Genomic DNA, 18,688 nt, shown 5'->3' with positions numbered 1-18,688 from the left:
TTAAAAAGTTGACAGGTATAACCTAAAGATTTACACACGCATACAAAAGGGACTTTGCTATGCATTTCCAGTGGCTACTCCAGACTAGCTCTATGTCTCCCATCTTCACCACACCAGTCGAAATGTTCTAGATCTTCCACTACCTTTAATCCAATTACCAGGTTTAATCCAATGTTCTGCCTTAATCTGACACAGAACTGATTGTTCCAGGATTGTGTGCACATAAAATCTGATCTTCTCAACTCCTGAGCCATTTTCATTTGTAGACATAGATAAGATTCCTATTTGATATGTAGCCATGTGATGTGAATGAGAAAAGATAGAATGGAATTCATGTGCCACGTGTACATCTCGGTGTAGTCACCATTCCAGTGTCGGCAGCACGGCAAAATAACATAGAAGTCCAGCAGCATGAGTGACTTCATTCACTTGAGATTGCCTTGATATGAACAACGGTATGATGGGTTTGGGAATCTTTAAAAGAAGCAGACTTTATCTGTCACATATAGGGAAAGTTTTATCCTTGTTAGGAAGGTGGGGCTCTGAGTGCAGTATCAGCCACAATACAGTGCCACTGGATCAGGGCCCAACAGTGGGAACTTGGCAGCACTGAAGCTTCATCCAGATTTTGGTAATGAATTGAAGGGTTCTTACCCTGGTTTAAGTAATTTCAAACCTCCTTAAATGGTTTTTATTTGCTTGATGCAGCCCAATAAATTGACCCTTCTGAAATTTAGGGAAATAGTGGTTAAGGTGTTAGACTAGTAATTAGTAGGTTCCAGGTTCAAGCCCCATCACCACCAAGGTGCTGCTATTGGGCCCTTGAACAAGGCTCTTAACCATCAATTGCTTTGATGTATAATGAGATGAAAGTGTACAGTATGTTGCTTTTAATAAAGTGTCTGCTGAATGCGTACAGTAAATGTAAGAAGCATAACATTTATTTGTTGCCTTCATTAAGATCAATTTTGTCAGGTTGACATTTTTTTTGTTGTTGTTTTTGATGTATTTAATTCATGCGAAATTTATATTGCCTAGTGACTCATTTCATGGGGCAGGTGAGTAGGCAGACATAGTACAGTATGTCACTTAAAGTACCATCAAGGTCTAAAAGTTTCAATAAAAATAAAAAAGTTTGACAAATGCAATAATGCTTGTAGGGTAAATGTAACCTAAAATGTAATTAACTCCAGGTTAATGTCTGTGTTTTAGACGAGTATAAATGCCCTTATTTATAGCACAGCAAAGCTGTTTTTTTTATAATGAGAGTCCCCTGAGTTATCTCTATTAGAATAATGGTTTCTCTCGGTTTCAATGTACATGTGGAATATAAATGACATAACAAAACAAAGAGACAGATGAGAAGTCTCAAAGCAAGCAGAAAATCAACAAAACAAATTATAGTTTTCACAAAAACAGTAGGTCTCTTCATGTCACAATTGCCTGGATATTTTTTTTTAGAATTCTCTCTTGTACCCAACCGCGCACACACACACACACACACACACACACGCACACACACACCAATGAGGATTGTTTGAAGAATAGGATGTCAGCTCTTGTCAGTTGTAACAATAGACCAAATGACAGAATAATTACATGGTAATGGTCATAGAAGCAATTTCAGGGCTCTTTTTCTCACACAGGTTTTGGCAAATGAGATGTGAATACTTTTATCTTGTCATCGGTGGAGAGAAGGTGAAAAAGGATGTCTAACTTATATAGCAAAAATGTATGTTTAGAGTCTTAAAAATGAGATCGACCTGGACTGTGTGTGTGTGTGTGAGTGGGTTAAGAGCAACATACTGTATACAGTAACTTCTATTAAAATGCAGGTTAATGTCCAGTAACTGACATCATCTTGTCGGGTTGAAAGGCTACTGTACAGCTATTTTTCTTTCCGTATTCTCATCACGTGTACAGGTTGTTAGATATATGCAAGGGAAAAGCATGGCCACTCCTCTGGCCACAATAACCGACCACAATAAAAAAAACACACGAGCGAACACTGGTGAAACTTTTTACATTAATGATATTCATCATTTCGAGGCACAACAATAGATCTTTTTTTTCATTTTTACCCTCCGTTTACTAATGATATTAGCTCCCAGAAAAAAATTCTGTGCATAAATTGTATGTATGTTTGTATATCTGTATGTCTGTCCAGCCAGGTTTTGTCACAGCACCACGCAAAACTGTCTGGACAGATTTTATTGAAACTTTGGCAGTACTTAGGAAGTTAAACCTTCACCATAAGTGAAATCAGAATATTACGAGCAGTCATGTGCCAGATTATGTCACAGCATCTAATCCTGTTTTTCGTATTTAACACTTTTGCTCCTGAACTGGGTGCGTGGCTATACGCATCATTCAACAGAGCAAATCAAAGCAATAGTTTACAGTGTATAGACACTGTGTATAGAGTATGTGGAAGACAGAGAAATGTAAAACTCCTCAAGAAACCCAAAAGAGAGCACAAAATACCATGGCTTAATAAAAAAAAAAAGAAAGAAAGTAGACTGAAAACTGAATCTTCAAAGATGAATGGGCAGATCAATGTATGTTTTTTTCTTCCTGCGGGAAGTTTAAAAGCAGTTCGTCTCAAATTTTCCGAAACTGTGGTGCTAACAACAATCAGTCATATGAAGCGCCACTACCAGATAAAACACTCATATAATAAATCAAACATGTCTGATTACCGATCAGGGAATATATTTTCCTAACAAAGAAAGAGGTACAGTATAACTTACCACAAAGTAAGTGTAAGATACTAAAACTTACAAAATTGGATTTGCTTTAACCTGAAATAATATCACTGTTTACAATAAAGCTGATCAGCTTATTTTAGCTTAAACCATTTACCTATTTCTAAAACATCTTCAACGATGTGTACTTACACTAGTGTATTATATAATTCTATTCTACCCATGTTGCCCATGACTTTTTGCTTACTAGATGTCAGATAAATGTTGCTTAAATTTCTGTCTCTGGGGTACGGCAACTGTCTATTCCCTCATGTTTAGGATCACTGGGGACCAGGAACCTATCCCTTGGAACTTAGGGCAGAAGGTGGGAATGCAGTGGATGGGGTCCTATCAGGCAGACATACAGTACACTTACTGTACCCACCCAATTATTTCCAGGGTTGGAGGTTCAAGTCTTGCTTTTGGGTTGTTTTTGTGTTCCTCCCATGCAATGACTACCATAGACCAAAGAAAGGTTGATTTTTCCCAAACCCTGGAAATGTGAGGCAACAGCACTGGCCACTAATCCACCCTGCCACCTGGAGCAACCAGATTACACCATGATCTACGGCTGTGGAATGATCTACAGTACAGTGCAACCCCCATTAATATACGGTACAGTGAAATAAAAGACAATTAGTGGAAACATACACTTTACGACCAGTAACTAGTGATCACCTGGTCCTCAAACTGATATCTGCATTTGCTACAATGTTGGAAGCACAAAACTGTCTTGACAGTGACAATGTGCACAAATCTCATCAAAAACATTATTTGCCATGGTTGGAGAGGAAGAAACTGAGTGTCCTGCGCAGATCCCTGAGCCCAGGTCCACTGGACACCTTTGGGTTGGACAGACCTATGCACTCCAGGAACCTCCTTTTTTCGGACATCAGTGCCTGACCTGCTACTGGCTGACACAGACTCTAGGGCATACAGTAGCATCCTACAGCAAATCAATGGAGTTGATGCCTAAACAATGACTTGGATATTTTAACACCTTGATTTTTCTTCTTCCTTAGATGGCCTAAAACTCTCAAGAATATTTTGATATAAAGTCGAGCTCAATGACTGTAAATGGTTTCCTGTGGCTGTAAAACAAACAATCCAAATCACCTGCCCTTCACCCTCGTGCTTAACAATTGGTGTTTTTTCATGTTGTGTTTTTTTTTTATTTTTTACTTAATGTGATGCTGTACTGTAAGTAATGACTAAACATCTTTAGCTCTGTCTCATCAGTCAAAAGGGTATTATTCCAGATAACAACGTATTCATGGTTTTCTTAGATGCAATTTTGCAAACTGTCCATCATTTTATTTTTGAATAGACAAGCTTTTATCCTACCCAGACCTTTTTGAAATCCATATGTCTTTGGATGACAAAAAAGATATTAGGGGATAGGGTCCATCCATGAAACATCCAGCACATCAGGTAAAGGGTACTCCACACCCTGGATATATATTCATTATTGCTATGCCAGTTACTTAAGGGGTCAGGTTGCCAGCTTGACGCTCGATTGTCATTCCCACACCACGGGCTATTTGGGAACTCCAGTAAACCTAACCTGCATGTCTTCGGATTGTGGGAGGAAACAGGTACCCGAGGAAACCCACCAAGCACGGAGACAACATGCAAACTCCATGCGCACAGACCAAGGCAAGGCAATGATGCTAACAACTAAGCTACCATGATACCAAACCCCACAAAAACAGTCACACAAGTACTTTAAGCAAGAAAACACATCTGATAATGTTATGTCATATTGAATATTTTGCCTCCTTATTAACCGTTTCTATGTTGTTCCCATTTTGCATCTAAACAATTTTTGTTGTGTTTCACTGCTAACAAGCTTCTAATACAAGGCAAATTCCAAAATTGATATCCCCTGATCAAGTGCACTACTTGGTGCATAAAAAACGTGCTTGTGCACCCTGTGTTGGAACAGACAAGGCGGGAAAGAAGGTCGCTGTTTAGGTTGTTACATAACCACCATTGACCAATGTTTACATTTTATATTCAGTCACTTTGCAGCCTGTTGAAGAAAAATGTGCTTTAATTTTTTTATTTAATTCGCATCATTAAATTGAATTTAATATGAAAAAATGAGGGGTGGCTTAAGACTTTAGCTAAGTACCAAATAATACATAAAGAGAAAGACAGAGAAAGAGAGAGAGAGAGAGTGAGAGAGAGTGTAAGAGAGAGTTATGATCTTACACAGGGAATGTTATAACAGATTTTGAAATTATAATAATACACAATTTTCTGTGCTATTGGGTTTTATATTTCCAAATAGTATGCATGACAGCTAATATATCTTCACTTTTATTTAGAAATGCAATATGATTCACATAATTTGTGGAAAATTACTTCAGCTGCATTGTATTTCCTGCTAGGGGCAAGCAGAATCTGCTGCGAATTCCTTCTTTTTCTCCCACCGCTCTCTATTTTCTGCATGTGATCTCTCAAGTGGCAAAAGTGATATACACTTAAGAGACTGATGGAAATGGCAATATAGCATATACTGTATATTATATATACTGTATGTGTGTCTGTACTAACTATATGGAAGTATAGTAATTTTTACACACACACACACACACGCACACACACACACACACACACACACAATACATACATAAATACATATATATATATATATATATATATATATATATATATATATATATATATATATGTTCCAGTTGACTTGAGACTCTAGAATGCCAAGAGTGTGCCAAGCTGTCATCAAAGCAAAATGTAGCCTTTGAAAAAAATATATATATAAAGGAAAAAAATTCTAAAGGAGAAGGTGTGTCCAAACTTTTAACCGGTACACGCTACCAATCAAAAGTTTGGACACAAATTCCAATTCATTGGTCCTTTCTGGTCTTATCGGAAAAAAATCCAGTATTGTGTCCAAACTTTTGACTGGTACATTAACAGATTACAGTACATTACTATTGAAATAACAATATACATTATGTAGTGCTTGTCATTTGATATTCAGGCTGAGAACAATTACTTTGAAGGTGGTAGAATCCCCACGTTTTTGTCCTAACACAATGATATGACTATTGTGTGTGTGAATCAGAGATTATATACACACACGGGCTACTTTAATGCGAATCCTGGTGTATACTTTATGGAGGTGGTTCAGAGGGTTAAGACACTAAGTTACTGATCGGCAGGTCAGAGGTTCAAGCCCCAGCTCCACTAGGTTGGGCCACTGTTGGGCCCTTGAGCAAGGCCTTTATCCCTATCTGCTCCAGAGGGGCTGCATCATGGTTGACCTCAGCTATGTTGGAATAAGCCAAAAAAAAAAAAATTTCAAGTGTATGTGACAAATAAATGCTTGATTAACTTCCCTAGTCAATCATGTGACAGCATGCTATTGATTAACTGAAGCTTTATCCTTGTATTGGGATGAGTTAGTTCACCCTAAACACGGGAAACACAGTCTCACTGACTATGTCCATGGCATGAGTCTCGGTGCCAGATGGGATGGTTTGAGTATGCCAGATACTGTTGATCCTCTAGGATTTTGGGCATAAAAGTATTACACAAGTGGATAAAGAAAACTGGCAGAAAAGCCATGTTGGTATGTGGGTGAGAGCAGGGAGAATGGCCAGACTGACTCAAGCTGACAGGAGGACAAGAGTAACTTAAATGACCACTATTTACAGCCATGGTGTACAGAAAACCATCAAATCTTATGCTGGATAGGGCAAGACAGCAGAAGACCACATAGGAATGCAATAGACTGCACAGTTAAAGATTAGGAAAATGACAGACAACATTTTATCCAAGTGTCTAAGAAAGCCACAAGTATTTTTCATTTGGGTTTAAAAGCTAAATGGAAATACAGTTACTGGGCAACTGGAATAAAACGAACATGTCCTACTCTATATTTACCAGGAGCATTCAGGTAAAGGACTTTTTTTTTTTACAGTTTTGAAAGTAAAAACTCTCTTTATTTCTTTATATAATCCCCTGCTACAATAATGCACTTTCACTAGTGCTTGGATACCATCAAGGTAGAAAGTTTTCTTTAAAAGGTTTTTCATCATCTGGGCCGGGATCATCTTTAACAGACGATTGGCCTTCGCACCATTCAAATGTTTCAGATTGGCTAAGAGTCTCATCACCGTACTTCACCGTGCTTAAAATGTCAACTGGTTTTAGGGCTTTATTCATGAGAATTTTCAGCATAAGTCCCGGTTTGACCAATAATAACCGTATTATTAATTTTTCACAATCAGTTAAGAAATAAAGAGCTTCTTAACTACATTTAATAAATCCCAATATCAGTTGTAGCATAACCATCTATCATGGAGATATTCATATATGACACTTCTTTTGGTCTGAGTTAAGTACGAGTCGTGTATACTATAACGTGCCATTTTTGAACACATGGAAAACATGTAGATTTGGTGTCCACACCTGCTTCTGAAAGTCTTGGCAGTGATTTATTCCAGTTAAAATCAAACCCTTCTGCCAGTAATGTCTGACTCTTGTAATTAGCTGTAACAGGTGTGCGACATTAGAATCGATCTTTAACTTTGCAACGGACAGATTTCCAGCAACCGTAATGACAAATTTGATGTGGTGCAAAGCATTTCAATCTCAAGCTCATTTCAGTTCTCAAATCTTTTATAACACAAAACCAGACGGGAAGAAACAGCACTAATTTAAGGGAACTTTGCTCTGTCTGTGCATTAAATATTCCAATTTCAAGACCAATTTAGGGAGTAAATACTACATTACCAAACTTAAAACCCAGAGAGAGAGAGCGTGAGAGAGTATGTGTGTATGTGTGTGTGTGTGTGTGTGTACAGTATGATTTTGTAAAATAGCCAAACCAAAAAAAAAATACAGGTATAACCTTTATTCAGGTAAAACTATTGCTGCAATATGATTTAGTTTAGTATCCTTTGATCAATATCTGATCAATTTTACTTTTAGGTAGAACTAAAATTAATGCTTAAACATTGACAATGTAGATATGGATGTAAGCATCGTAGTTATGTTATGTGATGAATATCAGCACAGCTTTGTTGCACTCTCAAGCATCAGGGTTGTGATGATATTCTGCATAACAGCACAACTTTGTGTGTAATATTGCTTTTATATAACAGTTTCACAAAAAAAAACATTTATTTCTAACATCAACATATTATTTATTTGTTTATTTAACAAATTCTTTTGTTCTACCAAAACATATCCTTCAATGACTCGCAGAATTAACAACCACAAATTTAACCAATACAAAAAAGGCCAAAGGCTCAATCCCAAATCCCTTTATAACATCTGATCAAGGGCACTACTTGATTTGTGGGACAAGTGGGACAATTGTACACCCTACATGCTGCACTAGCTTTCCTTTTAATCCTGGAACACTGGAGGTTAGCTGATATAAGGGGAATAAGCGAAAAATAGGGAAAATTAGGGTAAATAAAGTTTGTCCACCGCCTACATGGTTTAGGTTGTTTTGACCTTGTGATGACATTTGGATATAGATGTATAGATGTAGGTGAAGCATTGCATTATTAATGGTATGGAAGTTGGTTACAAGGAAAGCAATGTGTGTGTATACCTTACAGCTATGTGTTCATGTGGGGGTGTGTATGTTGGGTTGTGGCACTGATTACTTCTTATCCCTATTGCAATAGTTAATGAACTAAACAAATTAAAGGGTGTGGATAAACTTAATTAATAAAGCAAAAAGGAAAACAAAATACAGATAGGAATAATTGCACTGTGCTATGCGCAGGTTTTATCGTGTCTCATTTGATTGTCACTCACTTGTTTTTTTTTCCCTTTCCGCCCCTTTCATTCTGTCTTTCTCCTTCATGCTCTATGTCACTTACAAATTACAGGCAAAAAAAGGCAGAAAAAAAGTAGTGGAAGGAAAAGGTCAAAAGGAAGTTAAGACTGGAATAAAATGTAAAACTCGGCAGTACCACTGTGCTTTCAGCGGGTCCTTCCACTTGGTCTTTCATGTCAAATGAGACAGGTAATCTCTGCAACATTGAAATTGTCATGACGATAGAGATGTCTTATTAGCAGAGGGGCTGTTTGCCTGGTAACGAAACGTACATGCACAAAGACACGCGGGACATGGCGAATAATGCGGAATGTGGAATAATGCTGCATCTATTTTTTTTTTCTTGACTGACCACAAAAACAGAGCTGTCAATCAGACCTAGGCTTTTAAGATGAATACATTCCTAATTGATGTTGCTCTTTTCTCTTTTGTCAGTGTTTGCTTGGTTCACAATTTCGACTAATTATAAATGCATATAATTCGTTTTTCTTTTACATGCAGATTAATTACCAGTGGTGTTGTTCTTTTCCTGCTGTAGTAATTCTGTAATAGCTTGAGCTCCTGTCCAAAAATCCAGCTTTATTTGGGTTTGAAAGAGAAGGCCATTTACAATGTCCTGTTAATTACATCAGCCAGAGTGAAGGGTCTCTTGAGTGGCAAAAACAAACCTAGTGAAATTTTGCCTTCATTTGCATGCTTCCTTTTCTTCCTTGCCTTTTATTTCACTTAATTTTACCACTAGTTAGCCATGTGTGGTCAGGAGTAAGAAGTATTCAAACACTTTTTGTTTTGTTTTTTGACATTGATATTTTGCAGACACGTGACTACCATGACGTCAGTCACGACAGTGAACGGCAGAAGCGCCGTTAGCTAACATTAGGCTACTAAGTATTTTCATTATGATTATCTATTTTGATTACCTGATGATTTGTCACACAATTTAAAGAGCAAGCTAGCAATTGTTAGCATCTTTTCTGCTGATTATTATTATATGCAATATCTTGTGGTGAACTTCGTAACTTATCCAAAAGAGAAATCTGAAAATGGATGAAGAAGGTAATAAAGATATTAATTTGCAAATGTTTGATTTGTTATCATAACATAATTACCTTAAATGATAAACAAATATGTGATTCTGCTTGTATTTGCTAGCATTAGCATAAACTCACTCAGTGCTTATGTTGCAAATGAGACAATGCTATGGAATATGCTCTGTTTTACACGTTTTTTACACACTATTTTACACCTTTTACAAAGTGGTGTGCGGGTAATGCTAACTTACACTGACATTTCAAGCTCTCTAATTATTAGCCAGCTATTTGTCCTAGGTTGAAATCTTAAATGGAATAAGATGGAAGACTAGTGTGCTATGTAGGGTGTATATAAGCCCTTGTTCCACATGTAAAGTAGTGACCATGTTCAGTGTATAAAAAAGGGATTTGTGATTCAGCCTTATGTTAGAAGCTAGTTAGCACTGTAGCTCAAGTGAAAAGAACAACCTGGATGGTTCAGAGGCCGTTACTAGGGAGACAAAGTGTTATTTAGGATGGCATAATGTTTTCAATTGTGTGTTCTTGCTAAATAGACTAGTGTGACTGGTATTCTATGTGGAATTTGGCACAGGCATCTGATAAGTAATGTCGCCTTTGCCAACCAAAGGTGGGCGGGATTACAGCAGAGCGATGTTATGATGTCAGCTTCAAAAGGTCTATACTTCCAGTGACCCTATGCAGTGTTGGGTAAGTTACGCAAAAAAAATTATCTACTACAAAATACTAATTACTGCTTGAAATTTGATTACATTATTGATTATTACATGTAAAAAGGATTCAGATTGCTAATTACGTTACTTTCAAATAATTTAAAAACATCTGTCATGGCATGCGCCTGTGATGGGTGTGCGCCTCAACCTGTTGTCACTCCTTGCTCACTCCGTAGGCTTCCTGCGTAGACGTACCCTTATGTGCAGGTGCGGGAAGGGGCAAGTACGCCAGGTTGGGCCGGCTGGCGATAATTAATGTAAATCAGGGGTCTCCAAATCCAGTCCTGGAGGGCCAGTGACCAGCACAGTTTGTAATTCACCAACACCTAAACACACCCATTGAACCTAGTAATTGACAGATTAGTTTAATCAGCTGTGTTTAAGAAGAAGAATCACCAAACTGTATTAGACACTGGCCCTCAAGGACTGGATTTGGACACCCCTGATGTAAATGTATCTCAGGCTTTCTCTGCGTTAAAAATCCTTCTCTTTTTTTCCCTTCCTTACTCCTTAACCCTTCTCCTTCCCCGTTTTTACTAAATAAAATTACCCCTTTCCCTGAGTCTAAACCTTGTTGTGCCGCCCATTCAAAAAGAGCCAACCTGTTACTACATCAAATGTAAAAAACGAAAGTGCATGCTCGTTACTAGTGCTGCCGGGTAAAACGTGATTTTTAAATGCAAATTTTTTAACACTACTTGGTAAAGCTAGTAACGTTATGTTATTGACATTGATAACTGTAAACAAATAACATGCATTTAAAATGCATTACTGCCTTATCAGGAAAAGTAAGTAGATTACAGTAACGCGTTACTCTAGCAACTCTGACTCTATGTGTTTACCTTTAAAATATATCTAATGTGTTTTCAAAGGCCATTCTACAGGAATATCTTTGGCAAATATAAAAAGGGCGGTATTAACAAAAGTAAACAGAACTGACACCACAGTTGTCCAATATAAGTATTTCTGCAAAGCCATTGTTGCCAATCGCAGATTTAGACATGCAGGCTAAGAGTTAGTTACGTTTGCAATGTTTTAAGTCAATTTTGGTCCATTCATTCCTCTTGGCAAACCCACTTCAATTCACCCAATGGACTTGCAAATTCAGTGATTAAGGAGATGTTAGGAATTAGGCTGTACCATGCAAGACATTCTTAAGTCATTTTGGCTCTATATTTGGGGTTATAATCTTGTAAAAAAAAACATCCAGCATTAATGCAGTTTTTTGGACTTTAAAACTTACAGTAGTTTTCCTAGAACATCTCTTCATTATAAAAGGTGTAATGCCCCGGTATTAGTTGCAGAGAAGCAGACCCATATTATGGTCTTGTGATTATACACTGCTTTAAGATTTAAATTTTAGTTTGACCACCTTTAGTTCTGATTATGGTGCACGATGTGAGACCAATTCATGTTTGAAAAGGATTTCACATACTTCAAGAGCAATTATTTCACAAAAAACACCTGAAGGATGCCCTGTGCCATCAGGAAGGAAAAAATCCATAAATGTAATAACCTGGTCATTCAGTACGTTCAGGTCATCATCTGACTTCATTTTATTGCCACATAACGTTGCTGAGTCTAGACCTGACTAACTGAAGCAACCCCAGGTCATAACACTTCCTCCAAAGGCTTGTACAGTGGGCATTATTCATGAAGGGCGCTACTCTTCTTGTCTTAATGTGTCCATCAGTCCAAAGTCCAATCTTTATGCTTTCAAGCAAATTGAAGACTTTATTCTGATAAACCTAAGGTTGATTTTTAATGATATACCTTTCCTGAGTATTTAAATGATCTCCATTGGGTCTCTGACCATGTTTCTTTCATAAATTTGAAAGTTCAGCACTATCCCTCCAGGTTTTAATAATGTTTTGGACGGTTCTTAACCATGACTACTGTCATATCTCTTACCTTCTGGATTACTGGATATGGAAAGAACATGCAGAAACTCCACGCAAATAGTCACCTGAGTTTGACATTAAAATAAGGACACTAGAGCTGTAAGAGTGACACTAGAGCCCCCCACCTGATTTTAGTGCATGCCTCTTTTGGGTACATTATTTTTGCCTTATTTGTATGAGTGCATGTCAGATTTGTGCCAGTGTATTTCACTTACTTGTGACCCATCACATTAAATCAGGTATAAAATTACAGTGCTTTAAATCAATATTTAGGATTAAAATGCCTTCATTCTGTTAAAGGATCAGGAAGATAAGGTTTGTATCAACCATATTAACCACTCACTCCATCATTCATCATCTATACTGCTTTATCCTGTATACAGAGTCGCGGGGGGCCTGGAGCCTATCCCAGGAGCCTATTTCTGGATGGGGTGCCAATCCTTTGCAAGGTACACACACATACTGTACACACACTCACACTACTAGCCTAACCTGCATGTCTTTAGACTGTGGAAGAAAACCGGAGTAGCTGGAGGAAACCCACCAAGCACAGGGAGAACATGCAAACTCCATGCACACAGAGGCAGGAATCAAACCTGGATGGGAATCAAACCCAGACCCTGGAGTTTCAAGGCGACAGTGCTAAACAATGAGCCACCATGTCGCTCAACTATCAACTTATTTTTCGTAAAATTTACATTTTACAGGCAAAAATTTACATTTTTTTAAAATTGGGCATGAATGAATTCTCCCCTCCCTCCACTTCACTTTTAGAAGTTACATAAATTTATACAATTTATTTTTTAAATGAATATCATTGTGGGAGTTCCTCAAGAATAGAAGCAGAACATCTTTTGTAGCCACTAAACCTTCCAAGATGCCCCTGTGAGACAGTAAAACCATGTTCCGCTGAAACTCAAGCAAACAATACTAATTGGCCAAGAACGGTTTGTATTTTCCCAGTTCCCCTTCTTGAAAGACATGCGCTAGTTTCCATGGTGCACCGGAGCTCCAGCTGGACTGTAAGGTCTGGGCACTCGTCTCACATTACATGCACAGATGGACTGACAGGCTAACTGTGATTCTAAAAGTGTCATAGATTTCCCCTGATCCAGGAGCTGTGATGACAAGCATCAATACCTCTTTGTACTTATTTGCTATTAACATTTCCTTATGTACCATAGAGAACACATGAGCATGTCTACACTTTTTATATGCATACATCACCATCTGGTCAGGCATTCAGTTGCAAGTTCAAAATGAGCACAAAAATTGTCAGGTTTGAAAATTAATCAAAGGAATAGAACTGTAATTGCTATCTTGATTTGCTTACTGACCGGTGTTCCTAATCGGAGGCAAAGACAAACTCACATATTTAAGCTTTTTACCAGGTGAGACCAATCAGACTTGGTTTTTCCACACTCCACCCTTATATAAAATGGTATCTTCCAGGGGAAGGCCCTGCGTTGTCCACTCCTTTCATATAAGGAACCATAACGTCCACTGTATTCCAGAGGCAAATGTGAGGACATCTGTCCAACAGCTTGGTCAAAATTGGGTCATTCAACAGGACATTGATCTGAAGCACAACAGCAAATCTATATCAGAATATCTAAAAAATACACAAATCAAGGTTTTGGAATGGCCTAGTCAATGTCCAGACCCCAACCCAACTGAAATGCTGTGGTGGGACCTTAACAGAGCAGTGCATAAGCAAATGTCCAAAAACCTCAATGAACTGAAGAAATGTGGTAAAGAAGAATGGACCAAAACGATTTGAAAGACTGATAAAGTCATACAGGGAACGATTTCAACCTCAAGTTACAGCTGCTAAAGGTACTAAATCGTGGGGGGGGGGGGGTATTTAGTGTTGCTTGCATGTCATATTTTTTTCTCTTTGATTTTATTTCTGTTTATTCAATAATGGCACAGTGAAAAAAGTTACATGTTGTTTGTCTGAGATTATATTTTCCTAATATTCAGACTGATGATTTTTATTATGTTTTTGCACATAAACACATATAATTGAAAGAGGAGGCACTGACGTTTACACATGACAATACTGTTTGATATGTTTAGATTGTGAATGTAATAAAATAATTGTTGCTGTATTTTATGCCATGTTCATTTTGAACTTCATATTTAGCCAAATATAAAAAAAAAAAAATGTACTGTACCACAAAGGGCGCGTACTGTATGATGTATTCATGATTCCCAGGGATAAACAGGTACTGTGTCTCTGTGGCCCTAATGTGACAACTAGTTTTCTACAGCTATCTTAAACACTCAGTGTTTAATTCATGTACATGTAAAAGTTTAGGTAATGTACTGCAAGCTTAAGCTAAGCATTCAGATTTTTGTTTAGAACTGTGACCTATCATTCCTAATCCATTGTTTTAAGCAAATCCTACCTCTAGCAGGTTGTATCAAACACACCAGAGGAGAAATAATGTAAAGTAGGTATATATAAATAAAATATCAGAATTTTCCCCCAGATATTTTTTCGGCTTTAAAGTTTCATACTACAGCTCTAATGCTCACTAACTACATGCAATATTTATAAAATTCCACACATTAGAAAAAGAAAAAGTGAGCAGGAATTTTTTGGCAGTGTTCTTTTGGCAACATTGCAGACGTTGGACCACAGTTGGTATTAATGTTGTTTCTGAGGTGATGTTGGACCGATGTTGACTACATGACCATGGGATAATGGAATAAATGGACTCTCATTCACACACAACGCTAATTAGCCTAAACTGGAGCACCCTGATGAAACCAACCGAGCACATGGGGAACATGCAAACTGAATACACACAGACCAGAGGTGGGAATCGGACCCAGGACATGGAGGGGCAAAGTGAGAGTGCTAACCACTACGCCACCGTGTCACAACAAAATAATAATAAAAAAAAAAAATTCTAGACTATTGCAAATGGAAGCAGAAAGCAGACAGTTTTGACTACCAAAGCTATACAGGATGCTTAAGTTTAGCTGTAATGCACTAAAGTCGACATTAACTGATTTCCCCTTCTTGCTGTATACCTTCTTTGTTATATCATGGACACAACAAAGGCTAGATTATTTGTTCGAAAATGTTCCAGATTCAACAGACTTGTTATTTTGGAATCTGTTGTTTTTCTGGTTAGTCTGGAACATACTCGCGGTTCCTGTCTCAAAACCCAAACAGATGGACTCCCCTGAAAACTGTCATTTTTTCTTTCGATTTTCAACGTTGAGGATGAAAAAAATCCTGGCACTAAAATGGCAAGGTTCCAAAACCATAACCATTATACCCGATTTTTTAAAGTCTGAATTCGTGCACTTAAGCGCTTTATTAACCAAAATCCAGAAATATCTCCAGTCCTTAGAATTGAGAGCTGAATTAAGCATTCAATTCAAAGCACTCGACATGTCTCACCTCGTCTGCGGTTTCTACAATAAAAAAAAGAAAGAAAGAAAGAAATACACAGGCAGACAGAGAAAAAAAAATGAAGCCGCACCTGTTTTCCATGAGAATGGACTCTTCTTTGGAACATCCGTACTCGCTGAAGGGGCAATTAGGGAAAGGCAGAGCAGATATTTCTGGATGAATGAAAAAAAGACGAGGCCATGCTTTAGAGACCACATCCTCCCTTACTCTCTGTGTCCTTACACCTGAAAAGAAGAAGAAAAGGACATGCAGCATTGAGATTTTAGATCAGCAGTCATTAATTACAGTCCTTGAGGACTAGAGCGAAGCACATCTCGGTAGTTTCTTTTCTTTTAACATTTATACTGTACAGTACTGCTAAAAAGCGAATATTTCTTTAGAATAAATAAATTCAAACTTAATAATGTAGATTAAATTAAAGAAATGGGAACAAATGTTTCACTGCAACAGGCTGCATAGTCCCCGAAGATACAATTTAAAAAAGTTTTGTTTATGTAGCGACCTCAGCAGCGACCTCATTTCCCCACTCGTCCGTTCCAACCACTCAGCATTCAGCATCAGCAGTACACTAATCACCGGCCTGATCATCTGTTATCTGCGCCTGTTTTTCACTGGTTCATGCGTTAAATTAGATGGTATTATGCCTAAATGGTTCATAGGTCACAAACTAAAAACTGGTCAGGTACAGGGACCGAACTATAAATAAGAGACTTTTCAAAAACGAGAGTTAAAAAAGTCCTTCAGGAACGTAAAGGCCTATTTCTTAAGACGCCATTAAAAATACAAGAAAGTTTGACTCAAAATATGAAAAAGTGAGGGATGACTCAAAACTTTTGCAAAGTACTTTATTTAACCTGGTAATTAACCATGGAGTCAAAACCGATATCCTTGAGCGAGGAACTCTAATAGCGCAAGTGACTTCTGTTTTCTATCACTGTGTAATAATATCCACTCTACACTCTATTTTCTTCCTTTAAGTACCACCCTGCAGTGCCCTCAATATATACTGCATGAAAACAACAACAGATGCGTTATATACTCGAAGTGGAAATGAATGGCTAATGCAATAAACTGAACCCAATAAACCCAATAATAAAGGAAAAAAAAGCTTGTCTTTGGGTTATATTTAACCAAGACGTCTTCCGAATTGTGTAATCCTATAATAAGCGAGATGCAAAGATGAGTGGGCTAAAATAATTTGTAATATCCTAGTTAAAAAGAGTTTATGCGAAGAAAACAAAGCAGCGAACAAAAGCAGAAACCTTCTCAAAAAGCCAAAAGTGCAATGCGCAAACAAAATCCAACTCTGTCAGACACATAGTGATTCATTGAGGATGAGACACATACAGGCACGTTTTCAGGAGAAAAATAATGTGCCTGCAGTCTCCTGGCTCTTGCTTGGGCCAGCTACAGAAAAGGCTCTCTCGGTTGGAGAGGTGATATTTAAGAATTGAATAGGAAACTCGGCAAGAGCAGAGCGGCACGCTGAATTCACTCAGCCAAAAATGCATGACTCAGATTCACACCATGCGAAACCTGTAAGACAGAAAGAGATAACATGCTGCCATTTCATTATAAGGTTCCAGTTTTCTCTTGTCGACTGGACCACCGTGCAGACCAAAGTGTACATAAAGTACACTGCTCGTTAAGCCGATGTCCTTTAAAAAAAAAAAAAAAGTATTAGACGAGAAGCAGACAAGCCGTGCCAAAACCAATAGAAAAAAGGACTTGTTTTTTTTTTTGTGCTATGTAGTCTTGTAAACATGAGTTGTCTAAGCCTGCAGCTCTCTAGTTAACCTGATTCTCATATAAAATGAGAAATATGTATGTGTCAGGTCAAATTTCAGTAGCACACATCGAATCAACCATTCATGGCTACAAAAAATCAATAGTGAATTTTCCTCTGTGTGACTTTCAATGCATATTAGCATTTCAAAGCAAATAAAAATAAACAAACAAACGAAAACAATAACAAAAACTAATACACTGTAACATTTATTAAGAGAGTGAGAAAAGTCAGGTTATATATTATGAGGGGAAAATATTCAGCCATATAATGCATGCACACTTACTATATATATATATATATTAGACAGAGAGAGAGAGAGAGAGAGAGAGAGAGAGAGAGTTATTGTAAAGTCTAATTGCTGTTGGCAGAAAAGACTTCCTGTATAAGTTTGTTCTGTAAAGTAATTATGTACACAAGAATAATGGTAGATGGTTGATTAAGCACAAGCTAGATAACAGAACGGTGAAGACGTGTGCTGGGTGAGGGGGGGGGAAGACTACTAAATCTTAATATTGTGTACACAAATCTATTGGACACTATAGTAACTAATTTGCGAAGTTAGTCGCTATTGTATATGTCAGATTTCTTCAACTTGCACTTTTCCTTGATTTAAGGAACCCCGGGAAACCAGACACTCTGTAAATTAGTCTGAAAATCATCAGACTGAGTATTTAGGTCTGCAACGCTTTCAAGTGTGTCTGAATCCTATCAGACACATCCAATTAATTAATCTTTGCAATGGTGTTTTGCTTTCTCTCTCTCTCTCTCTCTCTCTCTCTCTCTCTCTCTCTCTCGGTTTCTCTTGTGGTGTACCACACACTAAAACCTACTTTAGTTACATAACATCAATACCACCTGCCTAATACTCTATACTTTAGGTCACATTTATGCTGCTTTAAGTCCTACAGTATAAATTGTCAAGTGTGGCCTCTGTGAACCAAATTCGTTTGTCTAGCACATCCTACAGACACTTGATCAAAGCGAGATCTGGGGAATTTCTGTGTATTTTTACACCTTGAACTCCTTAGTCATGGGTATCCATCATTCATGCATAGATTTGTGTCAAAAAGTCACTGAAAATGTGATTCATCAGCCCGGGCCGTCTTTTTTTATTACTTCATGTAGCAGTACCGATGCTCAGGTAACCAGTGTTAGTGAACAGGGGTCAGCATGGCACTCGGGCTGGTCTGTAGCTACAGTACACAGCTCCATATGCAATAATCTACTTTGCAGATACT

At 37.7% G+C, this 18,688-nt stretch overlaps 1 protein-coding gene across 1 annotated transcript in view; it reads right to left on the bottom strand.

The window, feature by feature from the left end:
• thsd7bb (thrombospondin, type I, domain containing 7Bb) overlaps positions 1-18,688 on the bottom strand; it is a 96,223-nt gene that overhangs the window by 55,528 nt on the left and 22,007 nt on the right. Inside the window, exon 2 of the mRNA XM_053513904.1 lies at positions 15,732-15,885. Coding sequence (XP_053369879.1) covers positions 15,732-15,858 — 127 coding nt within the window. The 5' untranslated portion in view covers positions 15,859-15,885. The remainder of the gene's footprint in view (positions 1-15,731; positions 15,886-18,688) is intronic.

This window comes from Clarias gariepinus, chromosome 15 (assembly GCF_024256425.1).
Source record: "Clarias gariepinus isolate MV-2021 ecotype Netherlands chromosome 15, CGAR_prim_01v2, whole genome shotgun sequence".
In the NCBI taxonomy this organism is placed as follows: Eukaryota; Metazoa; Chordata; class Actinopteri; order Siluriformes; family Clariidae; genus Clarias; species Clarias gariepinus.
Note: the sequence above shows the minus strand (reverse complement) of the source record. Positions and strands in the feature narration are given on the sequence as shown.